This window comes from Tachysurus fulvidraco, chromosome 24, assembly GCF_022655615.1.
Source record: "Tachysurus fulvidraco isolate hzauxx_2018 chromosome 24, HZAU_PFXX_2.0, whole genome shotgun sequence".
Classification (NCBI taxonomy): Eukaryota; Metazoa; Chordata; class Actinopteri; order Siluriformes; family Bagridae; genus Tachysurus; species Tachysurus fulvidraco.
This window is the reverse complement of record NC_062541.1, coordinates 11,700,544-11,718,877: the sequence shown is the minus strand read 5'-3', so window position 1 is coordinate 11,718,877 and position 18,334 is coordinate 11,700,544. Positions and strand designations below refer to the sequence as shown.

The following is an 18,334-nucleotide window of genomic DNA, read 5'->3' as shown; positions in this document are numbered from 1 at the left end:
TTGTTTGTAGGACAATTTGGTCTCTATGAGCTAATTATGAAGTTGTCTAATTGATCGGTCATTGACGTGGCACGATTATGATCCAAAGCGACGTGTATAAATGATGTCGATTTGAATCTGACCACGATTTTAATACAAAAGTATAATTTCACTTCTTTGTCAAATGTGTAATATTTGTAGTATTGTGTTATGACAAATTGTTTAAAAACTGCAAAGGTTTTGAAGACCCCTGACATTTAGAAAAGCAGCTCGCTATCAAGTCATTTGTGTTAACTGCATAACAGAACGCTGGGTCGTCAACGCTGCCATTTTGTCGCATACATCTCGATTTCTGGTCTGTGGTCACCTTACTGATGCTGACCTGCAGGAGGCCGCTGCGCATGCGCGAAACAAGTCGTCTTTAACCCCCCACCCCCACCCCCATGGTGTAGCTGTAATATTGACAGTCATCTGATAAAACACGGGTCTGTTGAGCAGCCAATCAGAGAGGACGCGACGTACCAACCATGACGCCTATGGGCAAAACACTCAGTAAACAACTATTAACCGGACACGTGATTGGCTACTAATTCAGAACGTTTTCTGTAAACGCCACTCTGATTGGTGGTATCTGGACGGGACTACGAGAGGGGAGGGGTAGTGAGGAGGGGTGACAGAAAAAAAAAAACAAAGATGGCAGAGTAGAGCTAGAGACGAACTATCGAGCTAAAAGACGTTAGCGGACAGAGCAGGTTTAAGTGTTACAGGTGAGACCGGATTGTGTGTGTGTGTGTGTGGTGTTGAGAAGGCGGACAGGACGTTGTTAGACCGGGCAGCTCGCACTGTCACAGCCGAGTAACGGAGTAAGCAGCTGGCGAGAGCAACCAGTCTGTGCTGTTTACTTTCCCTACAGTGCGTCTGTCAGCGACTCGAATCAATAGGAGATTATTATTCAGATAGAGTTTGGACTCGTCTTTTCCCTCTAAACCCCACAGTGAATAATAATCCTGCGGATGTCTGCCATGGAAGAGCGTGGCGAGGTGGTGGCCGCTGCTCCAGGCTCGTCCTCAGCCGGCTTGGGTGTCGGGCCGGAGGCCGTTGCTGCAGGTGCGGGTTTATCCGTTATTCAGGACGAATCAGGGGTTCGGAGAGAAGGTTCCGCTTCTGTTTCTGGTCCGGAGACAGATCCGGACGCACCGCCGAAAAAGCGCGTGAGGCTGCAGGAAGGTGAAGCGGGTAAACTGGAGGAGCGGCTTTATTCCGTGTTGTGCTGCACCGTGTGCCTGGACCTACCCAAAGCCTCGGTTTACCAGGTGATTACTGACACAGTTATACCGTTATTATTACACCATCATTTTCGCACATGTGCAATAAAGCAATACAGGCAACCAGAGGAATTGTGGGCCCTGTAACAGGTTATTGCACTGGGATCTCTGCCAAGGACACTTCATTCTCTTGGACAGATATCCTTCCATAGGGTCCTCTTAGGCCTTAGGTTGTTATTTATTTGGGTGGGTTTTTTTTTTTTTTTACATTAACTGTTTTTATGTCTGTACCTTTGAGAGTCATTAACAGAGGAATCCAAATTCCTTGTGTGTCAACACACTTGGCCAATAAACCTGATTCTGATTCTGATTCTGATTCTAATTCTATGACCTTTAGGGTAGTCTGACCTGTTGATGTCTTTCAAAGACAGACTCACACACGTGTACGCACAAAATACTTTCTTTATTTGTTCATGTAGCTTAGTGATTTGTCCTGTCTAAGGATGTGTAACTGTGACCAGGTTGCCAGGTGTGGGTGATTAAAACGGCCCAAAAACTACCCAATTTCAAAGCTCATAACTATGCACAGGTTTTAATGTCCATAATGAATGTCACTGCAAAATATACTGTAATGTACAATCTATAATATGGTTATAATTATTCTGAATTGAATGTTATATTTCTATTTATAACCTCATAAAAAGTTATTTTACCATTTTCATATTGTCATGAATAAAGTTCAGTTAGGAATAAGAGTACAACAGTTTACTGGGGAATTTAAGGTGTGTAGGTTTAGAAATGTGAATTCAATTATATCCCAAAAACATGGCAGCAGTTTACATGATCCGCTGAGTAGGAAAATTGAGAACCTGGCAGCACGGCTCTGACCTGACCAGCTGTTCAGCCCAGGGGTAAACATGGCAATTCAGCATCACATGATCCCCTTAAGCCAATCAGTGAGGAGGTCTTAGGTACCCCTCCCCCAAGAATGTTCCTTCTGTATTCCTTTATATTAGGACATTCTTAAACAAGTGTTCAAAAACACAGGTGTTAAACACTTTAAACACAACTGCACACCTACTAACACCACAGTGGTTCTGTTTTCCCAAGTTACTGACGTCAGGGCTCCGTTTTACAGTGTGCTGTTAAGTGCCGGAATGCCCAAAGTTTCAAAATGCAATCTTTGTTTAAAACACTCAAGTGTACTTTTATTCTCTGTAAACTATGTGCAACACATTCCAAGGTTTGTGATCCTTTGTATTTTTGACGGATTTTATTATCAGTGTTTTATCACTACCAAAATTAATCAGATGTTTAATAACATTGAAACATTAACATTATAGACTTTTTATTTGCTTTCGCAGTATTCTATTTTATCTACTCGGATGAAATTTGTAAAATTATTTTCAAAATAAAAGCATAAAAACAATTTTTGTTCATAAGTGTTTTTATGTTTGTTTTTATATGTAGGCTTTTATATTTATGTATGATCAGTTTATTGTCTTTGTATCATTTATTAGAGCGTTAAACAATTACTTTTTTACTCTGTTGAGAACTAAAATACAATGAAAAATAAAGATGATTAAGTCTGATCCTTGTAAAAAATACTAACTAGAGTTAAGGACAAGTCTGTAGTGTGATGATGTCAACAATGCAGATGTCATGTTAAATACTATGTTGAAACCCGTCAAAAATAAATAAATCAATAAATGCTTTTTTTGTGCATTTTTGTTTTAGCAAGAAATATATTTCTTATAGACAGAGATACATTTCTTTATTTATTTGATTGACTAATTTAACAATTATACATATATTGTAATAAATAGCAATAACACTTATATTATGTTTATTAATGTAAATGTTATGGCTAGTTCAGACAACCCCAGTTTCTAGTACAACAAATAATATGTCTAATCCAAGCTTTAGACTAGGTGTAGACTATCTGTAGTTAGGCTCCAAAAGTCATGAGCAAGCATTAGATTGCTAGGCAGAAAATGCTGTATGAGCCCAAAAACCATAGCTTAGCTAATGTTTAGCTAACTGTATAAAACCTGATGTGAAAATCACAAAATCTACAAGGTTTAAATTATTGCCATTATGCTGCTAACTGAGCTTCGATTTCTCCAGCTGTCTTGTTTCTTCTTTTCTTCCTCTTCTTGTTTGTTGTTCCTCTTTAGATTTCCTGTTTTCATGTCTCATAAACAAGCTAACAAGTTTGGGTAATTTTATTGGGATTTGCTGAAATGTTGTTGCATAATGCCCACAAGAACTGTCTGAACTGTTAAAAATATTCCTTTACGGCTCTCGTCAGCTAAACTTTTTCTACTACTTATATTCTATAAATTTGTGCAGTATTTGGTATAAAGTCATGTCATTTAGCCTCTGCAAAATGGTCAAACAACAAAATTGATCAATAGTTTGTACCTATCAGAACTGAACCCATAGGTTGCACTGATTGCGGTCTTTTGATTAAAGAATGTTTTCATGTCAGTGTACAAACGGGCACCTGATGTGTGCTGGCTGCTTCATCCACCTGCTGGCGGATGCACGACTGAAGGAAGAGCAGGCCACGTGCCCGAACTGTCGCTGTGAGATCAGCAAGAGCCTGTGCTGCAGGAACCTGGCGGTAGAGAAAGCTGTGAGTGAACTGCCCTCAGACTGCAGTTATTGCCTCAAACAGTTCCCCCGCTCCAGCCTGGACCACCATCAGTCAGAAGAATGCCAGGACAGGTACACAGAAACACATCCTCACTCAAGTGTGTCTCACTGAAACACACAATTCAGCACTCTGCCTAGCCCTGCTCTAATTACAGCACCTCTGAATCATGTGATTCATTTTCTGTGTTGCTAGTGTGGCATCTCTGATTTCTTATAGGCTTACGCAATGTAAATACAAGCGGATCGGATGTCCGTGGCAGGGGCCATACCATGAGCTCACTGCCCACGAGGTTGACTGCTGCCACCCTTCTAAAACTGGCATTGAGTTGATGGGCATCCTGGATGAGATGGATCAGAGCCATCGCCGAGAGCTACAGCTCTATAACAGCATCTTCAGCCTGCTCAGCTTCGAGAAGATCGGCTTCACAGGTACAAACTCGTACACAAGATACAACAGTTACACTAAAGCTTGAAATTATAAGAACATTTCTTCTTAAACATCATGTAGTTTATAAAATAGTGCCGTTTGATTGGCCAGAAGCTGCTGATTCATTCTCTATAAGAGCACAAGTGGCAGTTCAAATTCAAATGATAGGATTATGTTAGTGCTCTTTCCCTACAATGTTAGTAAAAAAAGAAATGAACAGTAACACTGCTTCATGTCAGGCCACATTACCTCACTCCATTGTATGATTCTTTTCTTATAACGGCATGCCACATTGTGTTTTATGTCCTGTTAAACACCTTGTTTTTCAATTACCAAAAACCCTTCATAAAAATGGTTTATCATATTTGCTTTGCATACAGAATTTAAATAATTTCCATGTAACCTTACAAGCTTTTGTGGCTACACTCAGCCTTTATTGTACTTTATAACATACAGTATCTCACAGAAGTAAGTACACCCCTCACATTTTTGTAAATATTTTATTACATATTTTCATGTGACAACACTGAAGAAATGACACTACAATGTAAAGTAGTGAGTGCAAAGCTTGTAGAACAGTGTACATTTGCTGTCCCATCAAAATAACTCAACACACAGCCATTAATGTCCAAACCGCTGGCCACAAAAGTGAGTACACCCCTAAGTGAAAATGTCCAAATTGGGCAAATTGTGTGACCCTCTTGGGCATGTAGTTCACCAGAGCGTCACAGTTTGCCACTGGAGTCCTCTTTCACTCTTCCATGACGACATCATAGAGCTGGTGGATGTTAGAGACCTTGCACTTCTCCACCTTCCGTTTGAGGATGAACCACAGACGGTTTAGGTCTGGAGAGATGCTTGGCCAGTCCATCACCTTTACCCTCAGCTTCTTTAGCAAGGCAGTGGTCATCTTGGAGGTGTGTTTGGGGTTGTTATCATGTTGGAATACTGTCCTGCAGCCCAGTCTCCAAACAGGGGGGATCATGCACTGCTTCAGTATGTCACAGTACATGTTGGCATTCATGGTTCCATCAATGAACTGTAGCTCCCCAGTGCAGGCAGCACTCATGCAGCCCCAGATCATGACACTCCCACCAACATGCTTGACAGTAGGCAAGACACACTAGTCTTTATACTCCTCTCCTGGTTGCCACCACACACACTTGACACCATCTGAACCAAATACGTTTATCTTGGTCTCATCAGACCACAGGACATGGTTCTAGTAATCCATGTCCTTAGTCTGCTTGTCTTCAGCAAACTGCGGGTTTTCTTGAGCATCATCTTTAGAAGAGGCTTCCATCTGGGACGACAGCCATGCAGACCAATTTGATGCAGTGTGCAGGCTGACCTCCCACCCCTGACAGGCTGACCTCCCACCCCTTCAACCTCTGCAGCAATGTTGGCAGCATTCATACATCTATTTCCCAAACACAACCTCTGGATATGACACTGACCACATGCACTCACCTTCTTTTGGTCGACCATGGTGTGTTCTGAGTGGAACCTGTCCTGTTAAACAAACCACTGTATGGTCTTGGCCACCGTGCTGCAGCTCAGTTTCAGGGTCTTGGCTTGATCCTCTTATAGCCTACACCATCTTTATGTAGAGCAACAATTCCTTTTTCAGATTCTCTGAGGATTCTTTGCCATGAGGTGCCATGTTGAACTTCCAGTGACCAGTATGAGAGAGTGAGACGATAACACCAAATTGAACACACCTGCTCCCCATTCACACCTGAGATCTTGTAACACTAACGAGTCACATGACACCGGGGAGAGAAAATGGATAATTGAGTCCAATTTGGACATTTTCACTTAGGGGTGTACTCACTTTTGTGGCCAGTGGTTTGGACATTAATGGCTGTGTGTTGAGTTATTTTGATGGGACAGCAAATGTACACTGTTCTACAAGCTTTACACTCACTACTTTACATTGTAGTAACGTGTCATTTCTTCAGTGTTGTCACATGAAAATATGTAATAAAATATTTACAAAAATGTGAGGGGTGTACTTACTTCTGTGAGATACTGTATGAACATACTTAAATGTTTGAAAGCCCTGAATTTAAACGACAAGATCACTAGTGTTCTCTACCACTTTGTAAAGCTACATACACCTTATAGGTTACCTTTTAAGGTAGAGGTTTCAGCTGGTGGATATTTTGGGCTGGAAAAGAAATGAGGATATGCAAATGTGAGGATATGAAAAGAATAATGCATTGCATAATAGGGAAGAACTTTCTGTTATAGCCTTGAAATGGTAGGATTGCTACAGATGTAAAAACAATATATTTGACCTTTTATTACTTTTATTATGAGATCTCTAATAACAGCTCTAATGAAGCTCATTTACTGCTTCGGTTTAAGAACATTTGAGAAGGCTCGTTTATAATAGTGTCAGATAAATGAACATAATAATATGGAATACTGACTTTCACCCTTCACTTTGTCTGAGTATAGAGGTTCAATTTCGGCCGTACCGCACAGATGACTTCATTACCCGGCTGTACTACGAGACGCCACGCTTCACCGTGCTCAACCAGACATGGGTACTGAAGGCACGTGTCAACGACTCAGAGCGTAACCCCAACCTTTCCTGTAAGCGCACACTCTCCTTCCAGCTAATCCTGAAGAGCAAAGTAAACTCAACGCTAGAGTGTTCCTTCCTGCTGCTTAAGGGCCCGTATGACGACGTGAAGATCAAACCTGTCATCCAGCACCACGTCTTCTCCAACGACGCCAACGAGACAGAGTACGTGCCGCTGCCCATCACCGACAGTGTCGAGTGCAACAAGCTGCTGGCTGCCAAAAACATCAATCTGCGCCTCTTCATCTTTCAGATCCAGAAATAGGTGAAGAACAGAGAAGCTTTGGAAGTCAAAGGAGGCAGGGAAGGAGATGAAAGGTGAAGTGACCCTGAACCACACATACCTCGACAAGAACAAGGATGAGAGAGCCAGCTATATTAAAGATGGCCTATACGACATGCAGTCGCCTGTGTTTGTTTGTGTGTGCAAGTATGTGGTTATTGGAAATAATTTCTGATCTATACGGTCCAACATGAGTGTCTGTTCATCAATCAGACCATCTGTCGCTAGTTAAAAAAAAAAAAAAAACCAGGACAGTCCTGACTGAACACCATCTTCATAATGTATGTGTGAGAGTGTGTGCATGCATGTAAGTATGAATGAGTATGAATGCGCAAGATAACCTAATTAAAGCACTACAGGCAATTCTACTATCTCAGCATGTGTGTGTGTGTGTGTGTGTGTGCGCGTGTGTGTGTGCGCGTGTGTGTGTGTGCGTGTGTGTGTGTGTGTGTGTGTGTGTGTGTGGATACTCTTGTGACTGTGAGAAAGGCATGCTTGAGACGTAATCCAGAAAGCACTGGATTTAATAATGTTTTTAAACAGCCTGAAGTTTAGGCAGTGTTACTTAAGACATCCTGTGGTACTGTATGCGTTTGTGTGTGTGTGTGTGTGTGTGTGTGTGTGTGTGTGTGTGTGTGTGTGTGTCTCCATGCAGTGGTTCTCTTCTGCTCAGAACCCTTCTCTTAAGGCTTACATGTGCGCACACACAAATCTCAGCAGAAAATAGGCTGCACTTGCTTTAAATGTATTTTTGTAAGTGAAGGGAGACATTTTACTTGAGGTACAGCAGATCAGGTAGTGTGAACAAAATGGCTGCTGACCTCTGAAGGCAGAACAGTGGAGTTTGCATGTTTTTAGTTTCTTCTTGGTGTGTTCTTAGGAGCACACACGTTTATCCCAGTAGCATTATAATCTTGTAAACTAACTTAAGTTTGATATTTTTAACACAATTTTTATTTAAGAACCTGTGAATCTTAGCTTTATATCTTATTTAGAGTCTGATTTGTCATTTCAGATTTTTCTCTCACACACACCCCTGTACAGCCAATTTAGCAGCACCAGTTAATCCACTGTTATTACTTTATACCCAAATGCATTACAGTTAGCAACAAAGAATCTACTCACCGTAGAAACCCCTTACCTAAACCCACCCACACACATCATAGAGCCAGACAGGGTCTAATCACATCCCTGTGTTGTTGAACTTGACTGTAACTGATCTGATTTGACATACTTGAATTCTTGAGGGGCAGAAAAAGTGAAGCTGATCTAGACAGTGTGTTTGATATCGAAGAGTCTAGTTGGAACCTGTTTCTGTATTGAAAAAGCTTTTAATTCTCACATTACACTCTGCCTGTATTTGTGCCTTTCTATTAAAGCTCATCGAAACTAAAAGTCTGCTCACTGATTTGGTTGTACAAATAACGGACTTCACTTCTATAATATTTACTTGAACATACCATCAATCCTAAAATAAATAAATAAATAAATAAATAAATAAATAAATAAATAAATAAGAATACACTAGGGTAAGTGTTTGAGAGGAGTTAAAAGTATAACAAACCATAGATGCATGCACCTTGAGTGGGCTGTCCATGAATTTCTGAACTGTTTATAATGCTATGAAAAGGTATATTTCTCCTCTCATAAACTGTAGTAGGTTTGAAGGGTTGTGATGGACTGGTGTCCCATTCAGTGTCTATCCTCCACTGTTCCCAAGATTAATTATTTAATTAAAGACACACAAAAGGATATTGGGCCTTAATCACTTAATCAGCAAGAAACTAAATCGGCTCAGATTCTTTTTACTATAAAAAAAACTTTTTTTCTGCAGTTATAAAACATTTCGATAAAATGACCATATGCTGTAATTCAGATTATAACTTTAGCATTTGAATATACTGTAAATCAGTTGTTAAAATAGTATACTTAAACATGGCTCTTATAAAAATGTTTTTTTTTAATCAAATAGAATGTTTCAGATAAATTGTATTATATTAGATACATTTATTCAAACGAGTATTTTTGAATATTTGAGACAACTTGAATATTGAGATTAACTTGTTGGGTTTAAAGGCAATGTTTTGTGAAGATATAATTTTGGCAGCTGTTTCTCCTTTCTCTAATCAGTAAAAAGCCTTAATAAAGCTGCATTTTTGTTTGTGTTTGATTTCTTTCAGTGATATACTCACTGAATTCCACCCATACTCATCACTCTACTAGTGATGAGTATGGGTGGAATTTGATTTCATTGCTGGTTTGATTTAGACCTGTTTTAGGAGATCATATGGTCGTTCTTGGTCTCCGAGTTCAACTTCCATCCTTGGTCTCTGGTTTTGTGAACCTGTATTTAATACAGATTTGGACATTATTATCTCTGAATGATTGGGACTGTGGGAGGAGGCAGCAGAAGCTTTCAATCAGCTCTGTGTCCCTTCAGATGGGTGCTGGAATGTACTGAATTCACTTATTTAAATCCAGGTTGCATGATTGATGAGAGATGTTTTAGTGTTAAAGTGAACATTTCTGAACAATTTGTATTTCATGGGGAAGTAAAAATTAGTTTTATTCATAATATGCAATTACTATCTTGTTAAAATATTAATACACACTCTATTTATAGTACATTGCACTAGTAGACATAATGCAAATAAACCCAGCAGTTCTAATGCAAGTGGCAGAAAATATTCACACATACATCAGTGCATGTAAAAGAAAATTTTAGGTAAAACGGTACACGGAAAACAGACGAGGCTGGACGTCTGTTGCTGCTGCTCTGAATGTTGTGCATTCGAGTGATAAATACTGACACAAACACTATAGTGTGTAGCCTGTGAATACATGGCTACAGTTCTGCACCTTGGTTCTTCTACCCCCCTCAGACTGTGCTACTGTGTGTGTGTGCGTGTGTGTGTGTGTGCGTGTGTGTGTGTGTGTGTGTGTGTGTGTGTGTGTGTGTGTGTGTGTGTGTGTGTGTTAGTACCAACACTGGTTCTGGGTTCTATTGCATGTGTTTCTGTAGCTGCCTGATTGGCAGGGGTTGCCCACACTGAGAGGTGGAGGTGGAGAATGATTCACAGGGCTGCAGTAAACTGGCACTCCAGCTGGCAGCCCTGCACTCTGATTCTGCCCAGTCTGCCTGGAGACCAGCACTGTCGAGGGGTAGGACTGCAACGGTGGAACCATCTTGGAAAGAGAAACGAGACATGATTTGTATGTGTAGCTTATTCTATAATATCTGGTAATTACACACCAGCCTGATATTTATATGCTCACCTGATAGGATGAGGTGGAAGAATAGGAGCCCATGATGCTTTTCTGTGTTTGAGGTAACACAGGTGGAGCTCCCACCATGTTGGAGTAAGCTTGTTGCTGGCTTGTTAAAAGAGCAGTGTATCCTAAGAGAAGGCAAATGAGGATGGGCAAAGTTTCTAAGTTAATTGAGCAGTGGCTGTCTACTGCCCTCCTCTGGCAAGGTTTCACTTGCACTAAACTGTGTCTTGGCTTTGTATGTATTAACAAATGTCCAAAGTCTTTGTGAAAGTTGCAAATATGTTGTGATAGATTAATACAAGATGAGAAAAGAATTTGAGTTAAAAGGTTGTAAATACAAAGTTACTTATTATTAGATACAAGTGTAAATAATATAATGGTATATTATTATTATTAATAATAAAATAATAATAATAATAAAAATAAAATAATAATAATAATAATAATACATTTCAGTGGTGATGTAATACAGACTTCTTTAAAGAGTAATGTTATTTATAGAAGTAAAATGATTAGCTAAATTTATTAATGACTAATAATATTGTGCAAGCTGAACAGTAAGGTTTACTGCAGCTCCTGGCCTACCGTAACACAAACCTACCTGTACCTGTCTGTGTGTTGTAACTGGCCGGTCCATATTGCTGAGATGTGTTGGCACACTGAGCAGGGTAACTATACATGGGGACCTTGGAGAAAAAGAATATCATAATGACACTTGATATGCACTGAACAGACAGTTTTTAAGGTGCATTTAGCTTGTTGCTACACTCTTTGGCCATTTTAGACGTAAATGTGCTGTAGAACTAGATATTTTTAATTACTGACTGTAAATGACTGTAGATGAATACAATCTGCTGCTGTCTCAGATGATTTGTATGACCACAAGACCACTATTGTCTACATATTTTGTGGATGGTGGATCATTCTCAGCATAGTGACACTCATGAGTGTATCAGTGATTTCTAACATAGTGTATATGTAGATCATAAAGATCCTATTTTCACATTTGTAGCCATAGAGCTAGAAACTGTAACTCATTATTCATTGTGCATTTGTGTTAATTGTCTTCTAGTTAATTGTCTACTAGGACTACTGTTGTATATGTTCGATTATTGGACTGTTTCTTGACCCAGCTACTGTGCTATAAAGGTGTTAATAAACCTTAGCAGTATTGCTCAATCACCACTGCTGCACTTTCTTTAATGTTATTATCATGTCAGTGTTGCTGAGCCTAATCATTCACCCAAATAATATCTAATTAATAGTGGCATCTTTTCATTAATTGGCTGATGCATAGCAAGAGCTTACAGTCAGGCTAAAGAGTGTAGATACACAATAAGCATACATGGAGAAATCGAAAAAAAACCTCGGAAATTCTGTGTATTTATAATATGGAGGACATGTATTCTAATATGATGAGCACCTGATTGCTCTGGTGACCACAGAGCTGAGTGGGTTGGGCTGTAGGCATAGCCAGTGGCATTCCTGAGCTCATATAGGTATCTGCAGGGTAGGGTGGTGCATAATTCTGTTGGGGTTGTGAGTAGCCGTGTGTGGGCGGAGCTCCCTGCACGTAGTAGGTGGACACGTCTGATGTTTCACCTACAGACTGATGGCTCACAGCCATGTTACTGAATTGAGATGAAAGGTCTTCCCTCTGTGAAGAGAACATCTTTTCTGTTCATTATAATACATCAATAATGAGCATCAGAGTTCATAATGCTCATTGCAAATATGTACAGATGCAGACACTAAGGCTTGGGCACTTACACTCTGCTCTGGAGTGTGGTACTGTGGAGGAAGGTACGTCATAGAAGAATACTGAACCTGTGGGACAGAGTGAGATGGAGTTCATGTTCAGGAATATCTAAAAATATTTCATCCTTTTTAAGTTCCATATTTGACCCAAGAGTTTTACACAAATATTGGGGGAACCTATGCCATATTACTGTCCTGTGCTGGTTAACTCAACATATGTGTCCATCACCACTTCATCCGTAATCAACTACAATAAAACACATTTATCTACAAGGAAGAAATATTACATAAAGAGAAATCTTAAAAAGCTACTGCTGAAAAATAAAGGTGTGGAATGTAACTCGATAGATATAAATATTCACTAAAATGATAGTGGGAATAGTTAGACATTGTAGTTGTAGTTCACTAGCTAGAGGGCATCAGAGACATTTATAGTACACTTTTCAACTGCTGTTATGTGCACCATACTAGCCACTTTATTAAGTATATCTTTACATCTGCCTAATTAATGTAATAGTGGAATTAGGCAGTAATATGGCAACAGAGTAATGTATAAATCCTAAAGATATGGGGAAGAGTTTCTGTTAATCTAAACATAAAATGTCAGAATTGGGGGGGGGGGGGGGTAAGAGGAGAGAAAGGGTCAGTTCTTTTTGAAATACTGACAAATATCCAACAGGATAAAAATTTTACCCAATTCTGATGTATGACGTAAACATTAACTAAAAGCGCTTGGCTTGTATCTTTATAATTTGATGTTCTGCACTGCAGCCATATAATCACATCCATGAGCAGACATATAAATGTTCCTAATAAAGTGACTGTGAATTTCACATGCTCTTTCTACCTGTGGAAGAGAGTGGCTCATCACTGCTGGCTGGTGTGGTTGGGGAGGCGGTTGGGCCTGTGACTGCACTGGGTTTAGCTGATTGCTCAGCGTCTGCTGGCTCACTGGTGGATTGTAAACAGCTGGAGTTCCATCAGGATTCAAATATGGCTGTCCTAACATATCAGGCACATGCACAGTCATTCACTGTGCATCACTGATATTTATGTAGAAGTGTGTTTGTATAGTGTAAGGTTGTATACCTGTGTTTGGGTTGAGTAGGATAGTCCCAGGAAGAATAGAGGACTCTGCTGGCACCAGAACAAACGCTGAACTGTTACTGGTTGCTGTCTCTGTCACTGGAACAATAAGAAATAAAGTAAAATAAAAAATATAACATTCATTCATTTTCTACAGCTTATCCGAACGTCTCGGGTCACGGGGAGCCTGTGCCTATCTCAGGCATCATTGGGCATCAAGGCAGGATACACCCTGGACGGAGTGCCAACCCATCGCAGGGCACACACACACACACACTACAGACAATTTTCCAGAGATGCCAATCAACCTACCATGCATGTCTTTGGACCGGGGGAGGAAACTGGAGTACCCGGAGGAAACCAACGAGACACGGGGAGAACATGCAAACTCCACACACACAAGGCGGAGGCGTGAATCGAACCCCCAACCCTGGAGGTGTGAGGTGAACGTGCTAACCACTAAGCCACCGTGCCCCCATACTGAATTATTATACTATTATTATATGTTTATTTAGTTCCCTTGTACCTGGCTTGCAGAGTTTGGAATTGTTGTCTGGGAGCGATTGTGTGGGTTTGGAGCTCCAGGTGGAACTGTCAGAATCGGTGCTGCTCCAGGGTCGAGGGTCATTCCAGTGACAGTCCATCTCAAAGCTGCTGCCTGACAGCTGACCTGAACCGTTCCTGGTACCTCTGTACACAAACACACAAAGGTTATGCTACTAGATGGACTTATTAACCTGTTTGGCTGATTCGTTAAAAATAATAAATTCAAATAAACAATTTATTCTCAAGTAATATCACTACTAGGTTGTCGAGCTTATCATGTAACAACCTGATAATCTCAGTTTTAGATATTTTGGACTGCTCTTTGATGGAAACATTTAGACAGAAACCATGAAACTTAGAAAAAAAAAAAACCATCATCATTACAATGACAATGAACTCTGGATGGGATGCCAGTCCATGGCATCACACACACACACACACACACACACACACACACACACATACACACACACACATATTCACGCACAGGGCAAATTAGCAACTGGTATGTTTTTGGGATTGGGCAGGAAATCAGATATTTGAACCATATGTGACATAAATAATTCAAGGCTGTTCTCTGTTTGTACACCAGAAATTGCGGACTGTAAAATGTCTCATCCGTCCAAAGGAGTTTTGTGTCTCTCACACTAACCTAAAGAGCTGTCTCCTCCTTTGAGTCTCACTGTGCATATTAAAGCAGTCCTCTGGACCTCTGCAGATATTGGAAGAAAGACAAAGCGTGCAGGAGAGAGTGAGAGTGTAACATTAGATATCTGTGCTTTGACTGTGACACTGTTGCACGGTTTCAACTAACATTTCACCTCCTTGTTAATAATAAAGTTCCTGTTAATAATGGAAAAATAAAACAGTAGTAGTAAGAGTAAAAAGTCAAATAACATTTATATAGGTTAGTAATCAACATTCACCTGGTCTCAATGTAAACACTCTGAACAGGACAGGATGACTGAAAGGCAGAAAGGATATTTTTAAGAATGTTGTGTACTTTGTGATGTGAAGTTTAAGTATATTTGATATTTATCACTCACATCCTGAGAGAAGATTCTCTCTCTAACTTTCTGATACTCTTCTTCTCTCTCCTCAAATGATTTACTCTTCATTTGCTCCATCAGCTGTGGCTTCCTCAGCTATAAAATACACCAAAATACAACCATCAGAGTCTAGAACTAGTAGCACACAGAGCTGACTGTTAGCAGTGGGATGCCTTTGAGTGCTGGTGGCCAAACATCGCCCATAGTTTGGCACATTTGTAAAGAATGGCTGGGACTATTCCCTGCCTGGACACTAGGGAGACATTCTGGCAGTTTTTGTGTCTTGTACCATGTGCCTTTGTTTTTGTTTTGTGTTCACGCGTGTTAGCTCGGCACTATCCTTAAACAGGGAAGTGGGTGAAACTGAGCCCAAGGACAACTGGAGGGTTAATACTTTTACACACTATATGCAATTTTACACACTATTTAGTACAATTATTATCCCATGACACATTCACAGGGACTACAGATTATTAATAATTTAATAATAATTCGATTTTTAAAAAATCGGTTGAAATTCATTGCTGATTGTTGAAATAGCAAAGCCTTTTGTAATGAATTATAACATGTCATATATTTGTTGTATTTGTTTTTCAGTGCTTTGTAATAAATTCTTCCCCAGGAAACGTTTTCTCTTGGTAATAAGAAAAGCTGCATTTTCTGTCTCATTAACTTCAGAGAGAGAGAGAGAAAAATAGAGATGCTGTGAGAACGGCTGGTTAAAGTTGTTATAATGTTTTTCATGGATGTACAAAACCTTAAAAGCGATGAATAAAATATAATCAGCTATGAAACACCCCACCACTTGTTATTTTCCTATAACATCATGGCCTATTACTCTTTATTCATTACAATTTTACTTTTACCTTCACAAAGGATTTGCACATCAGCAACCAGTTTGTGGTGTTTTCAAGTGCAACTTTTCACAGAAGAAGGAAGGCAGCAGCCTGGTCTTGGTTGGTGTGAAGTTCTTCTACTTCTGCCTGGGCCTCTCATTAAACGCTTGAGATCATTTTGATAAAAACATGTGTGTGTGTTTGTGTGTGTTTGTGTGCATGTGTATGTGTGTGTGTTTGTGTGAGTGTGTATGTGTGTGTGTGTGTGTGTGTGTGTGGTTGTTTTTGTGTGTTTTTTGTGTGTGAAAGAGAGAGAGAGTGTGTGTGAGTGTGTGTGTGAGTGTGTTTGTGCACCTGACTGTCGTCTTTCTCCTGGCTGTTGTCTCTCTTTAGTATTGACCTTTTTTCTTCACTTCTCTCCTCCTGGACATGTTCAGCAAACCGCTGCTCTGGTCTGTAAAAAAAAAAATCACACATCAATATATTCATTATAAACACTCAAATTTACATTGAAATAAACCAGCAAACACATCTAGTAAACACACATCCTGGAGTTGCTGGCTTTGTTGATAATGACAGCTTTTCCACTGTGATCCACGTTGTGTTCTAGCCCAAAATATGCTGCAACTCTGTGAACCAGCATCCTGTGATAGGATGACATCTGAGGAAACTTCTTATAAAGGCTGCAACAGAAAATCATGATATTTATTTAAATATACAGTATATATATAGTGTATTATATTGTAGAAAACCAGCACAGTCTTACCAGTTGTCTGTCATAAAATCAGTCATGTCTTGCTCCAGTTTCAGCAGCATCAATCTGTCCCTGCAGTCCAGAAAAAAGTTTTTTGATATGAAGGGGAAAAAAACAACAAAACCTACATCTGTGTTAACTGTCACTGGACACACAAATGCACAAACACACACACACACACACACACACACACACACACACACACACACACACACACACACACACACACACACACACACACAAACACTACCTGGGACTGCTCTTTAGAGTAGTAATCAGAAACTCTTCTAGATCAATGCCGGTTGAGTCTGTATACTCAAGACTTGATTCTGAAACACATTCAAGTACAATTCATTTACACTCATGTGACACCATGTGAATCCAGGCAATGTAAACTGAAATCAAATCAATAAAAATGATCACTCTCTTTCATGTACACAAACACACACACATTATTGACCTTTGGATAAGCTTGGTTTTTTCATGGTGTTGCTGTCCTTGCATTTATCCAGTTGCTCTCCTTCACACACTGCAGTGATGGCTGTCAGTGAACATTCACCCTCAGAGCTCTACAGGATACATCCAACCACAAAGTGTTATTACTAGCGCTAACACTCTGGTTACACATAGCATCACAGTAGCTGGTGTGTTACTATGATGTCAGCACTAGTACAAGATCATGTTCAACCAAATGTGATGCAGGTGGACCAGTGACCTACCATTCTAATATACAATATAATTTACATACAGTGGGGTTTAAAGATTAGCCAGGAAAATATGCTGCTAAATAGTATTGTAAAACATTATGCCACTATAGATACTAACACTAGAGGGGTGTGTACTATTTTACTGTATCTACTGGGTTATTTCCCATCGGGCAAGCATAGCATGTCAACTGTCTGCTGTAGAGTTTGTGGTTTGCGTGCAGGTTTTCAGAGAAAACATGAATCAGACATCCTTGGTATGTCAGAGTCATACACCTGCAAGACCCCCTAACATGAAAGCTCGAATAAGTGATGAACGTACTGTGTTTTTAATCTCACCTTGTTGCTTGATTCAGTGGGCGAAGCGTCATCACACACAGCTGCACTTCTGATTAGTTTCCCTTTGCCCTGAAGTAAAATATACCAAGACCAAACAGCCATAATTTTATTTACAAATATGCAATTATGCTCATTCAAGACTTTAATCTTCCATAATGCACATCACTTCCTTTCTTGGGTTTACATAGAAACAGAATATTGGTAAAGTGCTAAGTAACTTTCTACATCAGTTTTCTTCATGTCACGTTCCAAAGACAATCGTATAGAGGAACATGAAGGGGAACTGGAGCCTGTTGGTGCCACATCCTATCCATCTAAGGGCACAATCACACACTCATTCACACAGTATGGATAATTTAGAGATGCCTATAATGCATGTATTTGGACCCCTGGAATACCTAAAGCACAAGCAAATGCCTCACTCACAAGGAAAAGGAGGAGTGAGGCAACTGTTTCAAAAACTAAAAATGAATTAAGTGCAATAATTGTACTATCCATTACATTCTGTCTGACAGGCTTTCCTATTTAAAGGATTTCATCATAGATTTTATTTACAAATGTCTGCCTACCTTCTGATTTCTTTTAAGCTGCCCTTGGTGTGTATCCGTCTTCTGCTGTGTAGGAGAGGAGATGAAGAATGAACTAATGTTTATTAGAGGAAAGGAACAATTGAGCAGGCAGGGTAAGGCCACACAGACAACTGTGAATAATCAGAACATAGCAAGTCATCATCACCTGCTCCTCCTCCACTGAATGGCTGCCATGACACTCCATCTCCTCCTTCCTT

General features: G+C 39.9%; 2 protein-coding genes across 8 annotated transcripts in view; one reads left to right on the top strand and one right to left on the bottom strand.

Moving 5' to 3' along the window:
- The first annotated feature begins 639 nt into the window (after nt 1-639).
- cyhr1 (cysteine/histidine-rich 1) lies at nt 640-8,597 on the top strand. Of its 2 annotated transcripts, none has more exons than XM_027175737.2 (4): nt 640-1,292; nt 3,736-3,974; nt 4,096-4,331; nt 6,793-8,597. In XM_027175737.2, the coding sequence occupies exons 1-4, from the start codon at nt 993-995 to the stop codon at nt 7,182-7,184; spliced, it is 1,167 nt and encodes a 388-aa protein (XP_027031538.1). In that variant the 5' UTR covers nt 640-992; the 3' UTR covers nt 7,185-8,597. The 2 variants fall into 2 exon arrangements, with proteins under 2 accessions (XP_027031538.1, XP_027031539.1); XM_027175738.2 differs by having other exon boundaries at nt 642-1,292; nt 4,120-4,331.
- The window catches only part of arpp21 (cAMP-regulated phosphoprotein, 21), a 13,382-nt gene continuing 2,834 nt past the window's right edge, over nt 7,787-18,334 (bottom strand). For 2 of the 6 annotated variants that reach the window (XR_007139369.1, XR_007139371.1), the window contains exons 2-21: nt 18,283-18,334; nt 18,117-18,161; nt 17,548-17,616; nt 16,965-17,073; nt 16,755-16,833; nt 16,517-16,576; nt 16,296-16,433; nt 16,105-16,204; nt 14,912-15,010; nt 14,792-14,829; nt 14,518-14,577; nt 13,846-14,009; nt 13,323-13,418; nt 13,081-13,235; nt 12,246-12,302; nt 11,899-12,132; nt 11,077-11,161; nt 10,479-10,600; nt 9,473-10,388; nt 9,143-9,389 (exon numbers count right to left, since the gene is read on the bottom strand). The exon at nt 18,283-18,334 is cut by the window's right edge. Coding sequence is in view for 1 of the 6 variants with exons in the window: in XM_047807771.1 (XP_047663727.1) it covers nt 10,179-10,388; nt 10,479-10,600; nt 11,077-11,161; nt 11,899-12,132; nt 12,246-12,302; nt 13,081-13,235; nt 13,323-13,418; nt 13,846-14,009; nt 14,518-14,577; nt 14,792-14,829; nt 14,912-15,010; nt 16,105-16,204; nt 16,296-16,433; nt 16,517-16,576; nt 16,755-16,833; nt 16,965-17,073; nt 17,548-17,616; nt 18,117-18,161; nt 18,283-18,334 (1,972 nt within the window). In the remaining 5 variants the exon portion in view is untranslated. Of the gene's footprint in view, nt 7,848-9,142; nt 10,389-10,478; nt 10,601-11,076; nt 11,162-11,898; nt 12,133-12,245; nt 12,303-13,080; nt 13,236-13,322; nt 13,419-13,845; nt 14,010-14,517; nt 14,578-14,791; nt 14,830-14,911; nt 15,011-16,104; nt 16,205-16,295; nt 16,434-16,516; nt 16,577-16,754; nt 16,834-16,964; nt 17,074-17,547; nt 17,617-18,116; nt 18,162-18,282 lie in introns of those variants that run through there. The other 4 variants (XR_007139370.1, XR_007139373.1, XR_007139372.1 and 1 more) reach the window with 4 other exon arrangements.